The following is a 22,458-nucleotide window of genomic DNA, read 5'->3' as shown; positions in this document are numbered from 1 at the left end:
GTGGCCTCAGGGCCCCATGTGGAGCAGTCTCTTCTTCTGGGTCTCTCCACTCATCCTCATTGGACACCTGAAAGTCCTGGCTCGGGCAATGGAAACTTTAGTGTCAGCTGGGGATTGAGTGGATTTTCACAGGTATCTGAAAGTTCACAGATCTGTCTCTGTTAAAATGCAGATAAGACCATCTATATCCTTACACAGCTGCTTCATGAAGTAAATGCCTGGCAAGTCCCTGCTGCTACTAGACTTTTCAAAATCAGTGTGTACCTCTTTAAAATATACTAACATGGCAGTGAACAAAACAGATACTTAACTATAATACATACGTGGTGTAACTTAGAATTAAAGAATCTAGTTCTTTTGAAAACAAAATTATTTTCTCTTAGTTCAGTATCAGCTGGACTCTGCTGCACGAAACCATGCTTTAGACATTCCAGCCACAAAACGTGAGGCTCCCCATGAGAAAACAATTGAGTTCCCAAACTTTTAGGAAGAAAATGGCAGAACTCTCAGAATTCCTGTTTGGGAAGAAAGGTTATATGTAGGAAAATGGTCACTGCAAACATCTTAAAATGGGAAAATTCATTAACCACATAAACATGGACAATAGAAAAAAATACTAGGCAAACTATGGAAAATGATGTGACCTTTTAAATTGGTGGGAGCTATACAATTTAAAAAATCCAAAATGCGGGGCTTCCTTGGTGGCGCAGTGGTTAAGAATCCGCCTGCCAAGGCAGGGGACACGGGTTCGAGCCCTGGTCCAGGAAGATCCCACAAGCCGCGGAGCAACTAAGCCCGTGCGCCACAACTACTGAGCCTGCACTCTAGAGCCCGTGAGCCACAACTACTGAGTCCGTGAGCCACAACTACTGAGCCTGCGCGCCTAGAGCCCATGCTCCACAAGAGAAGCCACCACAATGAGAAGCCTGTGCACGTCAACGAAGAGTAGCCCCTGCTCACCACAACTAGAGAAAGCCCGCGTGCAGCAACGAAGACCCAACGTGGCCAAAAAGCAAAATCAAATTTAAAAAATAAAAATCCAAAATGGTATTGAAAACTGTGATTACAAATCAGCACATGTAAACGCTAATGAAAAGGAATGTGAGAAAACGAAAACTGATTTGTAAACATGTTTATAACGTGGGAACTGTTCTTTTTGGGGGGTAATGAATTTTTTTTTTAACTTTTTGTTTTATACTGGAGTGTAATTGATTATGGGAACATTTTTATTTTAAAAAATTATTAATTTTCACACCATTATGTGGAAATAAACAAAAAGCAAGGGGCCGCCATACAACAGTTCCTCAAGTGCCTTTGGTTCCCTTTACCCTTCTCGAGCAGGAGAAAAATGTGTAAAGTCTTTGTGAAATGAGATGTCATTTTAAGAAACAGAAAAGCAAACCTGACTTACCTGGAATTTGGTCATTTTTTTCCCTCTTCCTGCTGGGGAAAGGCCGAGTTCTGGGAAGGCAAAACTGGGGAAGGGAAAGAAAGCCATCATGAGAGAGATACTGGGAACTGTGCTAGTCCACGTGGTACTTCGTGTGATCTGGAAGAGGGGCCCCTTTCTCTAGGCAAATGCAGTGACAACATTACCCAGTGAGAACAGGGGCTGGATTCCAGCTTCCCCTGGGCCTCCTCGGCCAGCTGCCTTAGTTCATGAACAATCCATAAACAGCCCTCACCCACATGTTTCTTGTAGCTCCCAGAGTATTCCTGAGGCTGGCTATTAGAGGAAATGAGAGGCAGACGGGAAGTACCAACAACTTAATGGGGCTGATATCGAGCAGGGCCCTGTGGGGCTCCTGGGCACAAAGCCTTTCTGTGTCCCCCATTTCTTTGACTACAGGAAATAGCCTTCATTCAGCCTCCATGACCCTGAGTTCCAACGGGCAGATTCAAGCAGCTGTTCATTAGGGAAGGGAGGGGATGCAAGACTAGGGAGAAACAAACAGTCGAGAGAAAAAATAGAGCAGCCTTGGGGCAAGGTCCTGCTTCCCCACCAATGGATACACACAACAATGTCTTTGAGCTGTTTTGCAGATACTGAAACCCCCTCCAGGTGGGAGAAGTTAATGATGGTATGGTGCCCACAAGCATGTAGACCCCAGACCAGTTGGAACCTGAAGGTTGATGATGCCGACTCCCACTTACCTCACCGCCAACTCATCAGGAGAAGGTCCACGAGCTGATCACGCCCTTCTTGAAAAATTACTATAAAACTTCCCACTATCCTCTCCAAGTGGGGACACAGTTTTTCGAGGCAGGAGCCCACCGTGTCCCCCTTTGCCTGGCAAAGTAATAAAGCTATCCTTTTCTACTTCACGCAAAACTCTGTCTCCGAGATTCAATTCCACACCCGTGTACAGAGAAGCTGAGTTTTTGACATCAGGGCCAAAATGCCTGGGTTCAAATTCTGTTATTTCTACTTACCACTTTCTACTTACTAGTCGCATAAACCTTGAGCAAGTTATTAATCTCTCTGTGCCTCAATCCAGTCTACCTGTAAATGGGTATAATAGTGCCAGAATTCCCTCCTGCAGCTTCAGACAAGTAGGTGCTCTTAAGATTGATAAAACTGCCTTTGCGAATCTGCTTTACAGAACATGAATCTTAGGAAACACAGACTTCAGAGATGATGACTCTGTCCCTTTACTTACCCTTACTCTCCAAAAAAAGCCTAATTCTGACTGGTGGTCTCACAGATTATTTGTGCTGTTGTTAATGAACGTTAAATTGCCACGGGTTTTTTTCCCCTTAACAGGTGTAACTACTTGCACGTGTTATTAAGCTGAAAGAACGAAGTTTCTTCTCGCATTGCATGAGGGTAAACAATGACTAATAAAAACCTGAAACTAAGAAATCGTGTTGCATTTAAATTAACAATACGGGGTTGTTACACGATACTAAACATTTTTAACTGAAGCCTGGCTACATCGCAGGCACTGTGCAAAGCCGTGACCACGATCATTTCTCGGTCTGGGATAAACCACAGAGGACTTTTCCCAGGGTCCAGCTGAAAATAACTCTCCTTCCTAAACAAGCGTCCAGAAAGAATCCAGGAATCCAAGAACAAACCCACCTCAGTGATCAGGGAACGCACAATGGGTCTGCAGCTGGAGCTCCGACCCCATCCCAGGCTCGCAGGAGCTTCCCAACAACAGGGCGCCTAAGTATTATCACCGAATTTATGGTAACATCCAACATTTTACCGTGCACTAGGCACTGTTCTTAAGCTTTTAAAATATAATCTCACTTAATCCTCAAAAGAACATCATTGGGAAGGAACTAACCGGAGGAAACTGAGGCAGAGAGAGATTAAGCAACCCGCTCAATACTTTACCGCAAGAAACAGAGCTGGCCCGTAGTAGCGGTAGGAGGGCTGGGGGAGCAGAGAGCGCGGGAGACCATCAAACTCAAGGTAGGACGCGAGCCCGCCCCCGACGCGGGAGGCTCGCCGAGGGAACGCACACCGCCGCCGCTGCCCCCTCCCGCCCTCCGCCGCTCGCCGCGGCTTCCCTGCCCCAGGAGCGAGGACCGGGTGGCCCCACGCAGAGGCCGAGAAGGCTCGGAGGGATCACAGGGACGCTGGGTTAACTCACCGCCCTAGGAGTAATCTCGGCCCCGACCTCGCCTTCCCGGAGCGGAAGTGCCTCGGGCTACACACAGTTCCCGGACTACACTTCCCAGAATCCCCAGGCGGAAGCCCCCTCAGATTTCAGGAACCTCCTGGACTACATTTCCCAGAATGAAGTTCGCAGAACCGCTCTTCCCACCAGCTGTCTTGGGTTTTGACTGTGGAGCGGGCTCGGATTTAGTCACTGTTGGTGGAACTGTCAGATTCCTTTTCTTTTACTCATTTCTTAAAGCTCATGAGAAAATAACGTAAGCAGATAGTTTTTCGGGTAACAATAATTGCGAATTTTTAAAAAATGCGCCCGTATAAGAGAGAAAAGAGAGGCTTGTATTACGAAAATAAGTTAAAACCCAACATTTTTAGCGGAGGCAAAGGGTTGACTAAAAAGTGGGAAACGTAAAAGTGACCTAGGCGGAACTGCCTAACAGAACTTAAGGAACACTGGATTTCAAACTTGTTTCCGATGCTGACTCCCCAAATATCAGCAATAAAACCTGTTAATGAGACAAAAACGTAGTTTATTGCTACGTGGTGATACCACCTCCACAGAGCTTCCGCACCTTGACAGTGTCCGCGGAGCCAGGAAGACAAGGCTGGAATTCACTGAGAATTGGAAGTGTGGTTTAAGGCGGCGTCTTTCAGTGCAAAAGACGAATGGGATTGCAAGACGGTCATGATGCTGCAGTCCAGGATTGGTGGGAAGAGCAAGGAATTTTGTAGGCGAGGAACCTACAGGTGCAAACTGTTGATGTTCTTTAAAGAGATAGAAGAGTTGATGGGTGCTTGTGGAAGTTCCTTTAATGAACAATCAAGCAATTTGGGCAGGAATCTTCTGGAATAGTAAAGGCATGCTAGTAAAACTGACTAGTTATGTGAATGTACACAGTAAATTGTGGGAGGGAAGGTAGATAGGTAGGAAGTCTCAGTCTTCAGTTTCCAAGCTGTCTGTCTTGGGGGGAGGGGAGAGGTTGGAATAAAGTGTTTCGACTCCTTTGCTTCCTTTATTCAGCAAGGCACCTAAGGGCTCTTGAGAGGGTTCTGTGGAATGAGCGGTTCATTCCAATATGCTAAGAATTTGCAAAAAGGCTATACGCACATCGATTAGGCTGTAAAAGCGAAATATCTTGAACTTCATTTTAAAAAAACATAGTGGTTGTTATGTCAAACAAAAGCAGCTCCATTGCAGGGAATTTAATACTGTGATGTGTGCATATATAAAATCCTGAATCGTTTTCTAATTCATTTGGCTTCAGACATTTCAGTATATATTTCTATTCTGCTCCTGATATAAATAGCGTCTGGTGAGTGAATAAGCCAAGTGAACCAGGAAACCATGGTTTTTCTCCTAGGCAGGGAATATATTTTGTAGCTTTTTATTATGAAAGTTTTCAAAAACTGACAAAGGGGGGGATGGGGATGACAGAAAAGCATTTGTGCCCAGGAGGACCCCAGAGGGTCCTGCTCAGTTTCACCCCATTGTTTATTTTTTGTGTCATTAAATAATTTCTTCTTCTAGCCTATGTGTTTCCTATCAAGTAAAATTTAAATCTAAAGGCCTGATTAGACTTTTTGTTTTGCAGTTCACATTTTGAAAAATATTTATTAAATGGCCTGATATGAAATGTCCTAATTTTTTAAACATCTTTATTGGAGTATAATTGCTTTACAATGGTGTGTTCATTTCTGCTGTATTACAAAGTGAATCAGCTATACGTATACATATATCCCCATATCTCCTCCCTCTTGCGTCTCCCTCCCACTTTCCCTATCCTACCCCTCTAGGTGGACACAAAGCACAGAGCTGATCTCCCTGTGCTATGCGGCTGCTTCCCACTAGCTATCTATTTTACATTTGGTAGTGTATATAAGTCCATGCCACTCTCTCACTTCGTCCCAGCTTACTGATTAGATTTAAGTCCATCTCTTTTGACAAAGAGACCACTTCATAGGTAGAACTGGAAACATCTGAACAAAGACCAAATGAAGCCAATACAAATCCTGGGCAAAACACCTTTGAATAGGAAAAAAAATAAGAGCAAATATGTGAAAAACAGTGGCCTTATTTTATTTTTTTGGCCACGTGGCTTGCAGGATCTTAGTTACTGGCAGTGAAAGTGTCCTAACCACTGGATGGCCAGGGAATTCCCTAAATTGGGACATTTTTGAAAGTGAAAACAGTTACAGTTCCTAATTACACTAAGGCAATAGGTATAATCTGGCACTATTATAGACAACTGGGAGATAGGGTCACCGCACTCATGGGGATTGATATAATTCTATTTTCTAGTACCTAGATGTCCGCTGTCACCTAGATGTCCCAATAACCAAGACAGAAAACTAGCTGGAACAAAAAACACACACCTGCAGAAACTGAGCTGCAAGAGGAGAGGGATGAAACTTGAATTTAAAAAAATGATAATAGGATTATTTAAGGAAACTGAAGTTCAGCATGTATGTGTGCATAAGTGCATAAGCAAGGGCACACACACTCATCTAGGTCCCATCTCCAATTTACCAATTGAAAGTAGATGAATTTAAGGGGAGGATTACCAATGATGAGGGCAAAGATAGTAATCTCAAAGACTAAGTGAAAGAAATTTCTCAAAATACAGCACAGAAATACAATCAGTTGGAAATCAATGATGGGAAGAGAGGAGATGTGAAACGTATATCCTGGAAATCTATCATGTGAGTAAAAGGAATTCTGAAAATTGGAGAAGGAAACAACAGAGGCAAGAAAATAATGAACTAGATAATGAACGAACGTTTTCTTGATCTGAAGAAACGACTCTGCAGGCTGGTAAGGCTACCAAAGGTCATGCCTGGATTGATGAGAAAACAAAAAATTCCCATCTTGGCAGAATTCTGGAATTCTAAGATTAAAGTGAAACTCTTAGAACCCTCCAAGCAGAAAGAACAAGCTACTCATAAAAGCAAAAGAATCCACTGATATTGAGCTCTTCCTCTACAAAACAGGAACACAGAAGTAAGTAGAAGCACTTTCTCCTTACTAATAGCAAGCCAACAGTTCTGTACTGAAGCTAGACATCACTTACTTGTCAGGGCAAGAGGAAGGATGAGCATGGATTCAGACAGTATTGCCCCACAGGAGGAAAACGCTCAAGATGAAACAGAACTGCTAAGCAGCAAATGCTGTCTGTCGCTCCTAAGAGCTATAAGCCTAAAGAGAATGAGTAGCCTCGTGACCTAGGTGGAACCAAGGCGCCCTCTGGTTCTGTGCTGGTTCCATTTATTTCCGTATCACCAGGAAGCAGCAACTCCGGAACATCGTTTTATCAACCAGGAGAGGCTGGCAAATAAGACCAGTGCAGTATCCTGCTCATCCAGCAGAGGTCGCACTCCACGAGAAGCGGGTCACTGTCCCAGCCCCCGAATCTAGGCAGTGGCGAGATTCTCCCCAGGGGGAGAGGCAGCCATAAGAACACAGCTCTGTAGCTCTAAGGGGGATGACCTCACTTGAAAGAGTGTGGGTGAGTTTACTTGATAATTTCAGAGATCCCATTTTACACAGATTTATTGCTTGAGTAAACTGACATTCACTGCAAAATCTAAAAAGTAGAAGAAACATTCCATAAAATCCTTATCAGAACAAGTCGTTGTTTATACAAGATGTCCTTCACGTGCTATCTGATGCACATATACACACGTACATATGTTGTTTTTGATATTAATCTGTAGACAGAACCTATTTTCCGTAAATCCGATTATATCCCGTCATGTTTGTGCCATCATTTTAACAGCTCCATGTTATTAAAAGCATATCAAAGTATATCAAATCTTACGCAAATTCTTATTGAGGAACGCTCGTTATATCCACTTGTTGAAAACTTAGTGACGTCATTCATGGTACTTATCTTTTCTATGCTTTAAATTTCCTAATTTAAATTTAAATTACTGTTCTAAGATTTGCAGATCGAAGAGAGATACACATTAAACATTTCAAAACATACTAACTCCTCTCTGAAATTTATACATTTTTTACAGCTACCCATAGAGAAAACTGTGTAAGAATGTCAAGCCTACACCAATAATGAAAACATTTGAAAATAAAATGACCACATGCAACAATTAAAAAAAATTTTTTTTCTTGAGGATTAGGAGGGGGAACGTTGGATAGGGAACTTGACAAAATTAATATTCTTCAACTCCAACACAGCCCTACCTAACAAATGTTGATGGGAGAAATGCTATAGCACTCTGAATATAATCACATCAAAGCCTCAACGAAAAGATGAAGAATAAAAAAACGAATTATCAGTTTAAAGTTTACTGTGACAACTTTTGTCATTAGCAAATACTTTTGACACTTTCTAAGTGTTACAGTAAAATTCTACTTTAACACTCTAGTGGGGTCAAAAGATTTAAGTGTTACGCAGTATCCAGTTAGTGAAAGATTAACGAAGGTAATTTTTTAGCCAGGCTATACCATCACAAAAATCATAAAGGATAGCTGAATTCAGATTGTTTACAAGAGATGGAATATGAAACAGAGTCCCAAATACTAAGAACCCAATTTGAGAACTGTTTTGTAAATTAGCCAACGATAGCCCCTGTTTATTGGCCCTATGTTGTTTATTTTTTTTAATTGAAGTATAGTTGATTTACAATGTTAATTTCTGCTGTACAGCAAAGTGACTCAGTTATACGTGTGTGTATATATATATATTTATATATATATATATATCTTCTTTTTCATATTCTTTTCCATTATGGTTTATCACAGGATATTGTATACAGTTCCCTGTGTTATACAGCAGGACCTTGTTGTTCTGTTATTTACTTCTTTATAGCCGCCTGGGACCATGAGCTCAAAAGCCTGCTGGTGCCAAACTGAAATCCTCATGTAATCAATTACTTTAATACAGCCCAAATGAGCACATTTTAAGTCATTTGGAGCCCGCTTATTTTGTACACTCTGCAAAATTGCATCCAACATCTGCTAGCCAGAGATTAAGACAAACCCTGGCGCTGTAACAGACCCTAAGCAGCTGATGCCTTTCGGAGTTCTCTGACCCCAAGGCTCCGCCTTGTACTGCCGAGCGACATCACTTAGACCCGTAAGCAGCCCCCCTCCAATCCCCACCTGCCCCAGAAGTTCCCTTGCCCTCTTTCTCTTCTCAGTGGTGGTGGTGGCCACCCACTGTAGTCTCTGGAAGGTCTCATGCTCTGAGACTTCCCTTCACACATGCGGTCTTATCAAAGTACCATCCCGATGAACCTGATTGGGTACCACTGCTACTTCCTGGTCATATCTTTTTCCTTGATGAGCCCCGAAATCTTCCCACTCACTATAAGAACAAAGGCTGGGGAGAGAACAGGAGCCAATCACACACCAGTGTAAGACGACATTAGATGATGAATTGTAGTACCATTGGTCTTCTGCATTTTGACTATCTACTTGAATTAGTTTTATTAAGACCGTTGGATTCTTCTGAACATATTTTATATGAAATTTTTCAGATGAACCTAATATAATTTTCTCCCTTTTATATACATTTTCTCTCTTTAATCATGTAACAAACAAGTTCTGAGCACACCTACGAAGCACTAAGCAATGCTGTGTGGCTTCAGCGGTGAACAAAAGCTCTGCCCTTGGGCTTCCCTGGTGGCGCAGTGGTTGAGAGTCCGCCTGCCGATGCAGGGGACACGGGTTCGTTCCCCGGTCTGGGAAGATCCCACATGCTACACAGCGGCTGGGCCTGTGAGCCATGGCCACTGAGCCTGCGCGTCTGGAGCCTGTGCTCCGCAACAGGAGAAGCCACAACAGTGAGAGGCCCGCGTACCGCAAAAAAAAAAAAAAAAAAAAAAAAAAAGCTCTGCCCTCATGGAGCTTACATCCTAGTGGAAATCAGTTTTGGCATGTCTATGATCACACTTTTAAGGACCTGATCATAGTCATCCTTTCTAAAGCCTCCCTCCTGAGTGATGTGTGATAAATGCCACCGTTCTGACTGCTGCCTCTCTGATGGGCCAGAATGGCCTGACCGAAGCCCTTTCCACAGTCCTTGCAATTACAGGGTTTCTGTCCTGTGTGGATCCTACAATGAATTTTAAGATCTTCGCCATGACTGAAGTCTTTTCCACACTCCTTACATTTGTATGGTTTCTCACCAGTACAAAACTGAACCTGACATCGCAAGCTCCAACTTCAAGCCCTGCCCATACTCCTCACGCTTATAAGGTTTCCTTCAATTGGATGCCTTCTGATGAACTTTAAAATATGAATTGATAGAAGCAGCTCTTTTTTAAAAAACAGGGATTCTCTCCTGTATGGACTACCAGATGGATTTCAGAATGGGAGTTTCTCCTGAAGTGCTTCCCACAGGCTCATATGTGTTTCTCTCCAGTGTGGACTCCTTGACGGGCCTGAAGACTGAAGCCCTCATCACTTACTTAGGATACACACGGTTGCTCTCCAGTGTGGATTTTATGATAGGCCTAGGAACGTCAGAGCTGGCTGAGGCCTTACCGGATTCCCTCACATTTACAGGGTTTCTATCCCGTGGGGAATCCCCTGATGAATGTAAAGATTTGAGCTACAAATGAAGCCCTTCCTGCTTGCCTCACATTTGGACAGTTTCTCTCCCACGTGAACTTTCCAGTAAGCATTCTGTGCGGGTGCATGACGGAAGCTCCGCCCACATACATCAGGGTTGATGGGTTTCTCCTCCGTGTGGATTCTCTAATGGCCCTGAGGATGCAAGGTGTGAACAAAGGCCCTACCGCACTCGACAGTTAATAGCGTTTCTCTCCTGTCTGGATTTTGCAGTGAACACTAAGTGCTGATCTACAGCTGAAGCCTTTCTCGTATTAGTGAGCTCTGAACGAAGCCCTTGCCACACCTAAAGCATTTTCCTCCCATGTGAAGCCTCCAACGAATACAATGAGCTGAGCTGTAACAGAAGCCTCTCCCGCATTCGTTACATGTGTAAAGCGTCTTTCTGAAGCAGACCCGCTGATGAAGATCAAAGTCGGAGACATTCCTGAAGGCTCTTGCACACGCAGGACACTGGCAGCTTTTCTTTGCTGTGTGAATTATTCTGCACTGATCACTGGTTAATAGCTTCATTCTGGCTTTTCCATAATTACTGGAGTTATGAGATTTCTCCCTTTTGCAAACTCTCTGAATGTCATAGTGGTCTAAGATACAACCAAGCTGCCAACACACCAATCATACTTCGTGGTCCTTTTCTTTTTTTTTGCGGTACACGGGCCTCTCACTGTTGTGGCCTCTCCTGCCGCAGAGCACAGGGTCTGGACGTGCAGGCCCAGCGGCCACGGCCCACGGGCCCAGCCGCTCCACAGCATGTGGGATCCTCCCGGACCGGGTCCCGAACCCATGTCCCCTGCATCGGCAGGTGGACCCTCAACCACTGCGCCACCAGGGAAGCCCTCATGGTTCTTTTTTCATGGGAACTTGCTGACATCTACTCTTATTATCCTGTGCTTGGGTCAGACATGTTTTCCACCAAGAATGCGAGCCTCACGAGGAGGGAAGCTGAATTTTTTACATTATTGGAACCACTCCCTTTATGGTTCAAGATATGATTTTTGTCTTCAGAAAACTGAGCTAGTGCTCCCACCTATACTTACAGGAGGAATTGCCTCGTTTCTGGAAATGAGAACCATCTATCATAGACTTTTGACACCTGGTTAAATCACTGGCAAGCTGTTGCTAGAATTGCTAGTAGGAAAGCTTTGTTTCCACCTCATTTTCTTTGTTGCCTCCTACGAGGACAGAGAATTCAGAAATGTGGACAAGTGACCTGCCTTGTTCAGAGATTTCAAGATTTCACACTTAGGACACAAAAGGAAACTTTAATAAACTCTGGGAAGGTTCAGCTTACGTCTTTCACCATGTAACATATTCTCTGATTTACAAGGCTTCAGAAACCAGTAAGTGGTCCACTAGGCTCCACTTGGCATTAAGTGAGACCCACTGAAGACCAAATTAGAAATCAGTTGGCTGCAAAGTGACAAAAAAGACAACACTAACAAACAACTAAAACAAAAACAAACAAATGAAAAGAAAACCAACCAAAAAATTCCACCTCAATGAAGACTGAAACTTCACAAGTTCTGGCAAAAGAATTCACTCCTTATGGTAATGGAATTACAATGAGAAAAGCAGATGGACATACCATGTATTTAGAGGTTGTGCTCCTCCATGGAGAATATTTTGAGGCAGAGTTTAGAAGAGTTTGTGCTATAGAAAAGATTAAGTCACAAGGGAGAATTAAGTATTATGTGTAAGTGTCAGTTTTAGACTGAGAGAGGTTTTGGGTTTGATACATACTGATAACTTGTTGCGCTTCTTTTTTAACTGAGTTTCACTAAAGTCCTGTAGAATCTTACATAATAAATGATGTAGTTGCATTAAGTGGAAATTTTAATGAAAACCAATAACATAGTCAATACTCTAGCACATTTGGGCTTATGTTATATAGTCTAAATATTCAATATTTAAAACTAGAAGTTTAAAGTCTAGATATTTAAAACATGTCTGGAAATTTCGGCACAACCTAGATTTCTGGACACCTAGTCTTATTTTTCAAGATTGATATTGACTATGAGTTGTCTCACAACTATTGTGAGTTCCTGATTACCTCCAAAATAATTTCAGGTTTAGAAATTTCTAAACTGTTTATCGTTACTATGATTCCTAAGTTTCTAAATTTAGACAGACACCTAAACGTTTGAGATTTTTTTTTCAATTTTTCATCTCACTGTTACATGACTTCAGAGGAATTGTTTTGAGAACTTCACTTCCCACCCTATAAGAACAGTCAATTAAAAGTTGTCTCTCCTTGGGCTTCCCTGGTGGCGCAGTGGTTGAGGGTCCGCCTGCCACTGTAGGGGATGCGGGTTCGTGCCCTGGTCTGGAAAGATCCCACATGCCGTGGAGCGGCTGGGCCTGTGAGCCATGGCCGCTAAGCCTGCGCGTCCGGAGCCTGTGCTCCACAATGGGAAAGGCCACAACAGTGAGAGGCCCGCGTACAGAAAAAAGAAAAAAAAAAAAAGTTGTCTCTCCTGGGGACTTTCCGGTGGCCCAGTGGATAAGAATCCACCTGCCAATGCAGGGGACACGGGTTCGAGCCCTGGTCCAGGAAGATCCCACATGCCGCAGAGCAACTAAGCCCATGCGCCACAACTACTAAGCCTACACTCTAGAGCCCGCGAGCCACAACTAATGAGCCCTTGTGCCACAACTACTGAAGCCCGCGCGCCTAGAGCCCGTGCTCCGCAACAAGAGAAGCCACTGCAAGGAGAAGCCCGTGCACCACAACGAAGAGTAGCCCCCGCTCGCCACAACTAGAGAAAGCCCATGTGCGGCAATGAAGACCCAATGCAGCCAAAAATAAATAAAATTAAATCTTTAAAAAAAAAAAAGTTGTCTCTTCTGGAACAGACTGGTGGTTGCCAAGGGGGAGGGGGTTGGGGGAGGGACGGAGTGAGAGGCTGGGGTTAGCAGATGTAAGCTTTTATATACAGAATGGATAAATGAGGTCCTACCGTATAGCACAGAGAACTATATTCAATATCCTATGATAAACCATAATGGAAAAGAATATTTAAAAAAAGAATGTATATATATGTACTACTGCACGGCAGTAATTAACGCAACATTGTAAATCAACTATACTTCAAAAAAAAAGAAAGTTGTCTCTTCTGTTGTCGTGGCAGGGGCTTGATGAACAGGCCCTACATAACTCTGCTGAGCTGAACGTTCCAGAATCAGGGCCACACTGCACAACCTACACATCTGGACATCAGGGCCCTACTCGAAACAGTTAATAAAATGTTCACGGATGGGATTAGCAGGGGATTTTTCAGACAGAGTTTAAAGTCATTTTTGCCTTAGAACATCACACTGGAAACTTATGCTAATGTCTAAGGGGCTGTGAGGCCTTGGAATGGTTGGAATAACTTGCAACCTTGGGAGCAAAGTACCTTTATCACCCACTGCCTGGAATGCAGTGTGAAAGCAGAGAGTGGTCCTTCAGCTCTTGCTGGGATATTTCTCCCATGAGAATTAAGGGGAAAGAAAGCTGATGTGGTAACATACGTGGTTTTAAAAACCTAGCAGTAATTCAGAGCTCCATAAATTCCAGGAAAAAAAAAAGTAAAAATCTGGAAGCTAATCTTTTACAACAGAGACAGAGTCTGGGAGGATGAAGAGAACAGGGCTCAACGCAAACTCTGAAAGCCAACTGTGGAAATGGACTTATAATGTGTCTGGAACCCTCATGTGGATGACCCCTCCCTTCCTTCAGGTTCCCCACTCAAATGTCAGCCCATCCATATAAAATTGGTTACTTTAGGGGCTTCCCTGGTGGCGCAGTGGTTGAGAGTCCGCCTGCCGATGCAGGGGACACGGGTTCGTGCCCCGGTCCGGGAAGATCCCACATGCCGTGGAGCGGCTGGGCCCGTGAGCCATGGCCACTGAGCTTGAGCGTCCGGAGCCTGTGCTCCGCAACGGGAGAGGCCACAGCAGTGAGGCCCACGTACCGCAAAAAAAAAAAAAAAAAAAAAAAAAAAAATGCTTAGGCCCTGCTAAAACTAAATTAGAATCTGTCAAGGCATCCATAATTTTGGAAAGCTCCCCAGGTGATTTCAGGATGCAGTCAGGGCTGAGAACCACTGCACTAGGTGATGAACCCAGATGATTTGTGGCCTGAGTCCTTGCTCCCAGCCCCTACACAACCTGCCTCACTAGGAGTAAGGGAACTAACTGCCCAAGGGCTCCCAGCGAGCCAGGAAGGGAGCTAAGCCCAGCATCCAGGCCTCCTGACTTCCACCTTCCCTCTTCTGTCCATTATAGTTACCAGTGGAGCAATCTCTAAGAAGAAAGAGAAGCATCACGGTTTCTTAGTGCCACTGGAGGCAAATACCTGGAGTGGAAAGGCAGACCTGATTTTAGATCTACCAGATCAACTTTTTAAAAAAAAAAAAAATAGAGGCAATTCTTATAAGCCCCTCCCTGTGCTGAAACATTCTGAATTCAAAGGATAAAGAAATCACGTTAAGCAGATTTTTTTTTTTTCAGCCGTGCTGTGCAGCTTGTGGGATCTTAGTTCCCCAACCAGGGATTAAACCCAGGCCCTTGGCAGTGAAAGCACAGAGTCCTAACCACTGGACCGCCAGGGAATTCCCAAGCAGATATTTAAAAAGTAGTCTTCAATAGGCAAGACATGGAAACAACCTAAATGTCCATCAACAAGTGAACGGATAAAGAAGATGTGGTACATATATATACAATGGAATATTACTCAGCCATAAAAAAAGAATGAACTAATGCCATTCGCAGCAACACGGATGGACTTAGAACTTAACATACTAAGTGAAGTAAGTCGGACAGAGAAAGACAAATACCATATGATATCACTTATATGTGAAATCTAATATGACACACGTGAACTTATCTACAAACAGAGACAGACTCACAGACAGAGAGAACAGACTTGTGGTTGCCAACGGGGAGGGATGCATTGGGAGTTTGGGATTAGCAGTGGCAAACTATTACATATAGAATGGATAAACAACAAGGTCCTACTGTATAGCACAGGGAACTATGTTCAATATCCTGTGATAAACCATAACAGAAAAGAATATGAAAAAGAATGTATATATGTATGTATGTATAACTGAATCACTTTGCTGTACAGCAGAAACGCAACATTGTAAATCAACTATACTTCAATTAAAAAAATAAAAGAAGCTTTCGTATAGAATATTTATGTTTGTTCAAAGGTAAGATAGCATCCAAGTTTCAAAGTGAAGGGGGTGAGAGAGAAGAGGATACCTTGAAATACCTCTATGTGCTCTACATATTCCTTCTGAAAACTTCTTGCTTTTGTCATGCTTGGTATTACAAAATAAAATGTCTTACATATATTTAGTTTTTGCCAGACTCCAGCACCTATGTATAATCCAACCGATGATATATAGTCTCTTTTAACCCATACAATAACCTCATGAAATATGTAATGATATTGTTTGTATTTTACATCTTTGACCCTGAGGCACAGAGAGATTAAGTAACTTGCCCAAGGTCACTGAGTAAGTGTTAGAGCTCAAAACCAGCAGGTCTGGATCCGGAGTCTGAGCCTTAAGTGCTCAGAATATTACCCCTAATCAATTAGCTCCCCTTCTCGTTGTCAGGGTTCTGCCTAAGATGGAAATGTGGTTTTGTTCCTGCATGACATACCTCTAGGGCTCCCCTGCGCCTTTAAAATAAACACACAATTCACAGAAACTTTCCAGGTCAGACCTTTTCTCTCCCTCTCACCACACGGAATTTCGGGCCTTAGTATTCCACTTGCCTTCCCACAAAAGCCTCCAGGCCTCTCCTTGGGCTCTTCCTCTTTTACCATGGCCTCTTCCTGCTCATCTAGCTTTTAGACTTTAATTATTCTCAGCTTAAACATCCTCTGCTTCAATATGTTTTCTCCTGGTTTTGACCTCATCCTCAAAAACTTCTAAGCCTACTTGACATCCTAATGAAAGCAGAATATGCTGGCCAAGAGCCCAGGCAATGGAACCAGGCTGCTGGGACTTAACTCTGGCTCTGCCATTTCCTGGCTGTGTGACCCTCAGCATAAGCCATTGTTCAAGGAACCTCTCTGTGTCTCTGTTCCCTCATCTGTAAAACAACAGGGTCTTATGAGGAATACGCAAATTGATACCTGCAAAGCACTAGAGTCTCTGCCTGTTATTAAGTGCCCAACAGATGCTAATAATTATCATCATTATGATTAAAGTTACCATATGATACATATAGGAGCCACACATTTGTGCTGGTTTGTTTCTAAAGACATGTGTCTTAGATCATGAAAATATTATCAATAATTATATGTCAACTTTTGAATATTCTGAAAGTTGGCAGATGCTCCAAGAAATAAAGCAGCAGTTCTCAAGGGACAGCCTGTGGACTCCTGGGGGTCCCAGAGACCCCTTCAGAGAGTCTGTAGGGTCAAAACTATTTTCCTAATAATACCAAGGCACTGGTTGTCTTTTTCGCTGTCTGTAATCACAATGATGGTGCAAAAGAATGCTGTTTAAAATCACTAGCACCTTGACATAAATCAAAGCAGTGACACCAAAAATGTAAGCAGTCACTGTATTTTTTTTTTTTTTTTTTTTGCGGTACGCGGGCCTCTCACTGTCGTGGCCTCTCCCGTTGCGGAGCACAGGCTCCGGACGCGCAGGCTCAGCGGCCATGGCTCACGGGCCCAGCCGCTCCACGGCATGTGGGATCTTCCCAGACTGGGGCACGAACCCGTGTCCCCTGCATCAGCAGGCGGACTCTCAACCACTGCGCCACCAGGGAAGCCCCATTGTATTCTCTATTGCTTTTCACTCATAGTAAAAACAGTGATAGTTTCACTTAAGAAAGTTCTTGATGAAACAGTAAAAGTTATTAATTTTAAAAAAAGTTATTAATTTTACTGCATCTCAGTCCTGGGGTATACGTCCTTGTGATAGTCTACAGTAAAATTTATGCTTACTTACTGCATATGCTTACTGACAACAATGGTTGTCCCAAGAAAAGGCAGCTGTGGCCATTCTTGGAGTTACCAGGAATACTAGGCATTCCTTTCTGGAAAACATCCCTTTTCTTGAAAGAACAACTGACAAACTATGGTTGCTCAGATCTAGGTACCTGGCAGAACTTTTGGAAATGAGCAAAACAAGTCTGTTACTTCAAAGAAAATTACTGGCAGCAAAGTATCGGAATTTTGGAAAACTTGTATCACTGAGAGCTTGACAGCCTCCCAGTGCTTAAAGACTTAAGGTCTTTAGAGACAGAACTTTTCTGATGAGACTGGTGATGGTATTGACAAATATGATTTTTTAAAATCTTGTAAAATCAAATCTGTCAATATTTGAAATATCTGTAAAACTCAGCCATTAACATTTTCCAATTGAGCGATGCATCATTTCATAAAACCATTAATGGATAAAAGACTCAAAGTACACAAAATACAAAACTGACCAAAGGGTTGTATGTAATGTAGTACAAAAAGTACTCTGATATGGTTTCAGATTCCACATAACCTTAAGAAACTATCACTTGTGGCTCTTGGGTACAGTAACAAAGGAGATTATTATCTGTAAAGTCTATTAAAATAATCCTTTCTTTCCTAACTATAACTGTGGGAGGCTTGATTTTCTTCATTACTTTAACCAAAACAATATCTCACAACAGATAGCACAAGAGAACATGAAAACCCAGCTATTTTTCTTATAAAAAGTCAAGAATTAAAGAGATTTGCAAAAATGTAAAACATCGCTACTCTTCTCATTAAATATGTATATGGAAATACAGTTTTCTCATAAAAGCTAGTTCTGCTATAGGTTTATTTAAAAAAATAGATTAATAAAAAACTTTAAAGTAATTTTTTAAAAGTATTACTATTCCTGAACAGTAAATACACTTTTCATAGGGCTACTCTAAATGTAATTTGTATAAAGCCCTTAGACTGGAACTTAACAACTAAGGCTTAATTACTGGCATCGCTCACAACCAAATAAATACACAACCTACCTTTTCTTCCATTTATGTGAATATCTTTTACAGAAGAAGAATGCCAAGTCCTACTCACGTGGGGCCCTGGGCCAGGAGCCAAGGGGTTACTTACCCCCTGCACTTCGGTGCAAGTCCTTCTTGTGAAGTCAGGGCTGGGGAAGGAAAGGAGGCTGTGAAATATCACCGTTGCCCTAATGAACTACAGAGGACATTCTAAAGCTATTAGGAAGGTACTGCTATCAACCCATTTAACAGATGAGCACACAGAGGCACAGAGAGATTAAATAACTTGCCCAGTGTTATACTGCCAGAAAGTGGCTGACAGGTTGGGGAGGCGAGCTGGGGGAGCCGAGCGCGGGAAAGACTGCAACCCGGGCCCGCGCCCAACTCCGGGACAGGAGAATCTCCCCAAACTCGAGACGACTTCGCCTAACTGAACTAAAACTGTCGTCCTTACATCTCAAATATCCGCTTTTCCCCTTAAACTCACAACCGGGTTGCTGTTGCTCGAGAGCAACTCGAGGAAGTTCCGAAGGGTGGCGGGACGTGAAACTGACGATTATTACTCGAAAAGATGGTCATAACCTCGCCCACCTGGGCCGGAAGTGCCTGCAACTCCCAGGAGCCCTAGATCAACATTTCCCAGAATTCCCCATCACGGCCCTTTGGGAACGGAAGTGCCTGGGACTACACGGAGTTCCTGGACTACACTTCCCAGAATGCCCGAGGACAACATCCACAGCCCCGCCCATCGGGGCGGAAGTGCCTGCGAGTACTCGGAGCTCCTGAGACGTGTTTCCCAGAATGCCGAGGGGGAGCGCTGTCCACGGTCCTGCCTGCCTGGTGCAAAAGTGCTTGCAGTCGTTGGGAGCGCCTGGACCACACTTCCTACAGTGCCCTAGGGCAACAATGACTACAGCCTCGGCTTCCTGGGCGGAAATGTGGATTACTACACTGAGTACATAGATTAAATTTCCCAGAGTCCTGGAGGGGAAAATCTTCTATAGACATGTTGTTCTGGAGCCCAAATGTCTCCAAAAGAACACAGAGCTCCAGTGGACTGAGTGCCACTGACCTGCTTGCCTGGACATAAGTTTCTTTTTCTAGATCTGGATCTTCTAGACCAGTTTCCAGAGTGGCTGCATGGGGGTGCTTCCTGCCATGCAGCCCTTTGGTGTTACAAATAATTGGGTTCAGTTTGGATGAATTCTGTGCCGCTGGTTGAGCCCAGTTTTCCCTTTTCTTTTCCTCACTCCGCCCCCCCCCCCCCGCCTTTCTCATATAACTATACTAATAAGCGGTTGTCAAGGAAATATGTTGTATAGGAGAGAAAAGTGAAGCTTGAAATATGGAAAGAAAATAAAAATCATCATAGAGTGGGAGCGATGTGTGGGTTAAAAACGGAGATCTTGAAAGAGGATTGGCCTGAACTGCACTGAACAATTTAAGGAACACAAGATCTTAGTCTTACCTTGACTGGATTGCCTTCTTTGTTCCATGTGTACCTGGATGCATCTGGAACTCTTAACGGTGTCAGCTAGGGTGGGCTGTTGATTCCGAAGTACCAAGAAATCACAAAAAGGCAAATGTTCATCAGGTCATAATGCAGAAACATTAAAAACTTCCAGCATTTCCTTGGTTTTAATTTCTCACTTTAAAAGTGAATGAAAGCTGCACTGGCAGGGAACTGGAATAAACACTGCAATATTGAAAGGGGTAAATCCTATATAAAATCTTGAGAATATTTCTTTTTTGAGTTTATCTTCAGATATTATATCACCTACTACCAACCTGATCTTTGCACAGTAAATCCAATAAATTAATAACATGCTTTAGTATTCCACAAGCCAGCTGAAATCAGAGAGGCCATGATTTATCCTGTGAGATATGGGCTCAAGTCCAGAAAAACTGTAGAACAACAAAAACTACCACCACCAAAACCAAATCCAAACCAAAACAAACAAAAACCCCCACAAAACCCCAAACCCAGAAAGGTTGTCCTGTCTACAATTTTCTCTTGCATAAGAATGAAATATTCTATTATGAAAACTTTAAAAAACACTAGTGGAGAAAAAAGTTAAATGTGCATAAACCCATCTTACAGATTAAACGTTATTGATGTGTTGCCCAACATGCTTCATCTAACTTTTTTCTTCCTTTTTTATTATTGAAATAAAGTACAGATCCATGACATCTTGTCATTTCTCCCTAAAATATTTTCATATATTTCTCAAAAACATAAGGACATTTATTTGCATAAACACAATATTATCACACTGAACAAAATTAATAATACCTCCTTAATATTAATTTATTCTATCCTTATTTGAAGTCCCAAATTCTTTCAAAAGTCTTTCACACTTGGTTTTTTTGAATATCAAAACACGTCCATTCATTGCATGATTGTTGCATAAGTCTCGTGACTCTCCTGCATCTTCTTGACCTACTGAAGAAATTATATCAGTTGTCATGTAGGATTTCCGTATAGTGGATCTGTCTGACAGTTTCCTGGATCTGTCATTTAACTTTTTCCTCAATTGTTGTTTTATGTGGAGGACTCCAAAGCAATGCACACTGAGAGTAAGAGTGAAAAGGGAAGTAGACTTTCAGCCCAACTCTGAGTCATCTTTATCCCCTGAGAGTGTATTAAGGAAATCCTGGATTGCTGATGGCCTCACAGCTAACTGTTGGAAGAAAATGACATTTTCTCTGGAAGAAAGACATTACCAACCTTGGCTACAAATTATCACTATGTTAAAAACTACAACATAGGGCCTTCCCTGGTGGTCCAGTGGTTAGACTCCGTGCTTCCACTGCAGGGGGCACCAGTTTGATACCTGGTAGGGAAACTAAGATCCTGCATGCTGCATGGCAAACAAAACAAAACAAAAAACAAAACCAAAAAAACTACAACATAAATAATGGACAAAGTAAATTTTAACATCAAAAAAACTATGCTGGAACTACTATAGGATACATCATAGTGATAAAAGATTAAATTATCCAAGAACATAACATAAATATATATCTACATACATGTAATAAATATCCTCAAATATATTTTTTAATCTGGCAAAACTAAAGGGAGAAATACTCTCTGATTACCTAATAAAATACACACACATGCACGCACACACACAAACAGTAAAAAACAGTTAAGTATATGGAAAAATTAACCCAATTAGGAAATCTGATCTAATTATATGTAGAATACACATCTGCTCAGGTACATATAGAATGTTTACAAAATTTGACCATATGCTGGACCATAAAGCATAAATAGCCAATTTCAAAACACTTTAATAATATAAAGTATATTCTCTGGATAAGGTGCAATAAAGCTAGAAATCAGTAATGAAATCCTTACTAGACAATTGTAGCATGTCTGTAAATTAAGAAAATCAATCTTAACCATGAATTCTTTTTTCAATTTTTGGCTGTGTTGGGTCTTAGTTGCTGCCCACAGACTTTCTCTAGTTGTGGAGAGAGGGGTCTACTCTTTGTTGAGGTGGGCGGGCTTCTCATTGCAATGGCTTTTCTTGTTGTGGAGCACGGGTACTAGGCACGCATGCTTCAGTAGTTGTGGCACATGGGGTCAGTAGCTGTGGCACACGGGCTTAGTTGCTCTGCAGCATATGGTATCTTCCCGGACCAGGGCTTAAACCCGTGCCCCCTGCATTGGCAGGTGGATTCTTAATCACTGCACCACCAGGGAAGTCCCTGTAGTAGGTCTTGAGATCAGACATTATGAGTCTTCCAACATTGTTCTTCATTTTTAAAGCTACTCGTTTCATTGCTTTTTGTATAGATTTTAGAAATAGCTTGTCAATTTCGGCAGTAACTCCTGCTGGGATACTGAGTGGGACTATGTTGCACTTATAGATCAACTTAGGATAAATGGCTTAACAATATTGAGTCTTCCATTCCATGGAACAGGTCACATCTCTTCGAGTAGTCTTCTAAATCTTTCATCAGTATTTCATAGTATCCAGCACAGAGATCACACACACTCACCCCCACCCCACCTACCAACACACACACAAATTATATATTTGGGGCTACTGAACTGGTACTTTTTTCTTTCTTAATCTCAGTTTCCAGTAGTTTAAGACTAACATAGTGATTTTGTATATTTACTTTGTTTCCTATGACTTTGCTAAACTCACCATTTCTACTAGCTTTTCTGTTGATTCTTTGGACTTTTCTACATAGAGCATATTGTCTTCTGCAAATAGTTTTATTTTTTCCTTTCCTATCTGTATATCTTTTC

General features: G+C 42.4%; 1 protein-coding gene across 6 annotated transcripts in view; it reads right to left on the bottom strand.

Moving 5' to 3' along the window:
- ZNF235 (zinc finger protein 235) overlaps nt 1-18,799 on the bottom strand; it is a 58,602-nt gene extending 39,803 nt beyond the window's left edge. The window contains exons 1-3 of one of the 6 annotated variants that reach the window (XM_032614126.1): nt 18,646-18,799; nt 18,301-18,340; nt 1,412-1,475 (exon numbers count right to left, since the gene is read on the bottom strand). In XM_032614126.1, the coding sequence (XP_032470017.1) occupies nt 1,412-1,426 (15 nt within the window). In that variant the 5' untranslated portion in view covers nt 1,427-1,475; nt 18,301-18,340; nt 18,646-18,799. The other 5 variants (XM_032614127.1, XM_032614128.1, XM_032614125.1 and 2 more) reach the window with 5 other exon arrangements.
- Between the last annotated feature and the right edge of the window lie 3,659 nt (nt 18,800-22,458).

This window comes from Phocoena sinus, chromosome 19 (genome assembly GCF_008692025.1).
Source record: "Phocoena sinus isolate mPhoSin1 chromosome 19, mPhoSin1.pri, whole genome shotgun sequence".
Taxonomy (NCBI): Eukaryota; Metazoa; Chordata; class Mammalia; order Artiodactyla; family Phocoenidae; genus Phocoena; species Phocoena sinus.
The sequence above is the reverse complement of the archived record's forward strand: the minus strand, read 5'-3'. Positions and strand labels throughout refer to the sequence as shown.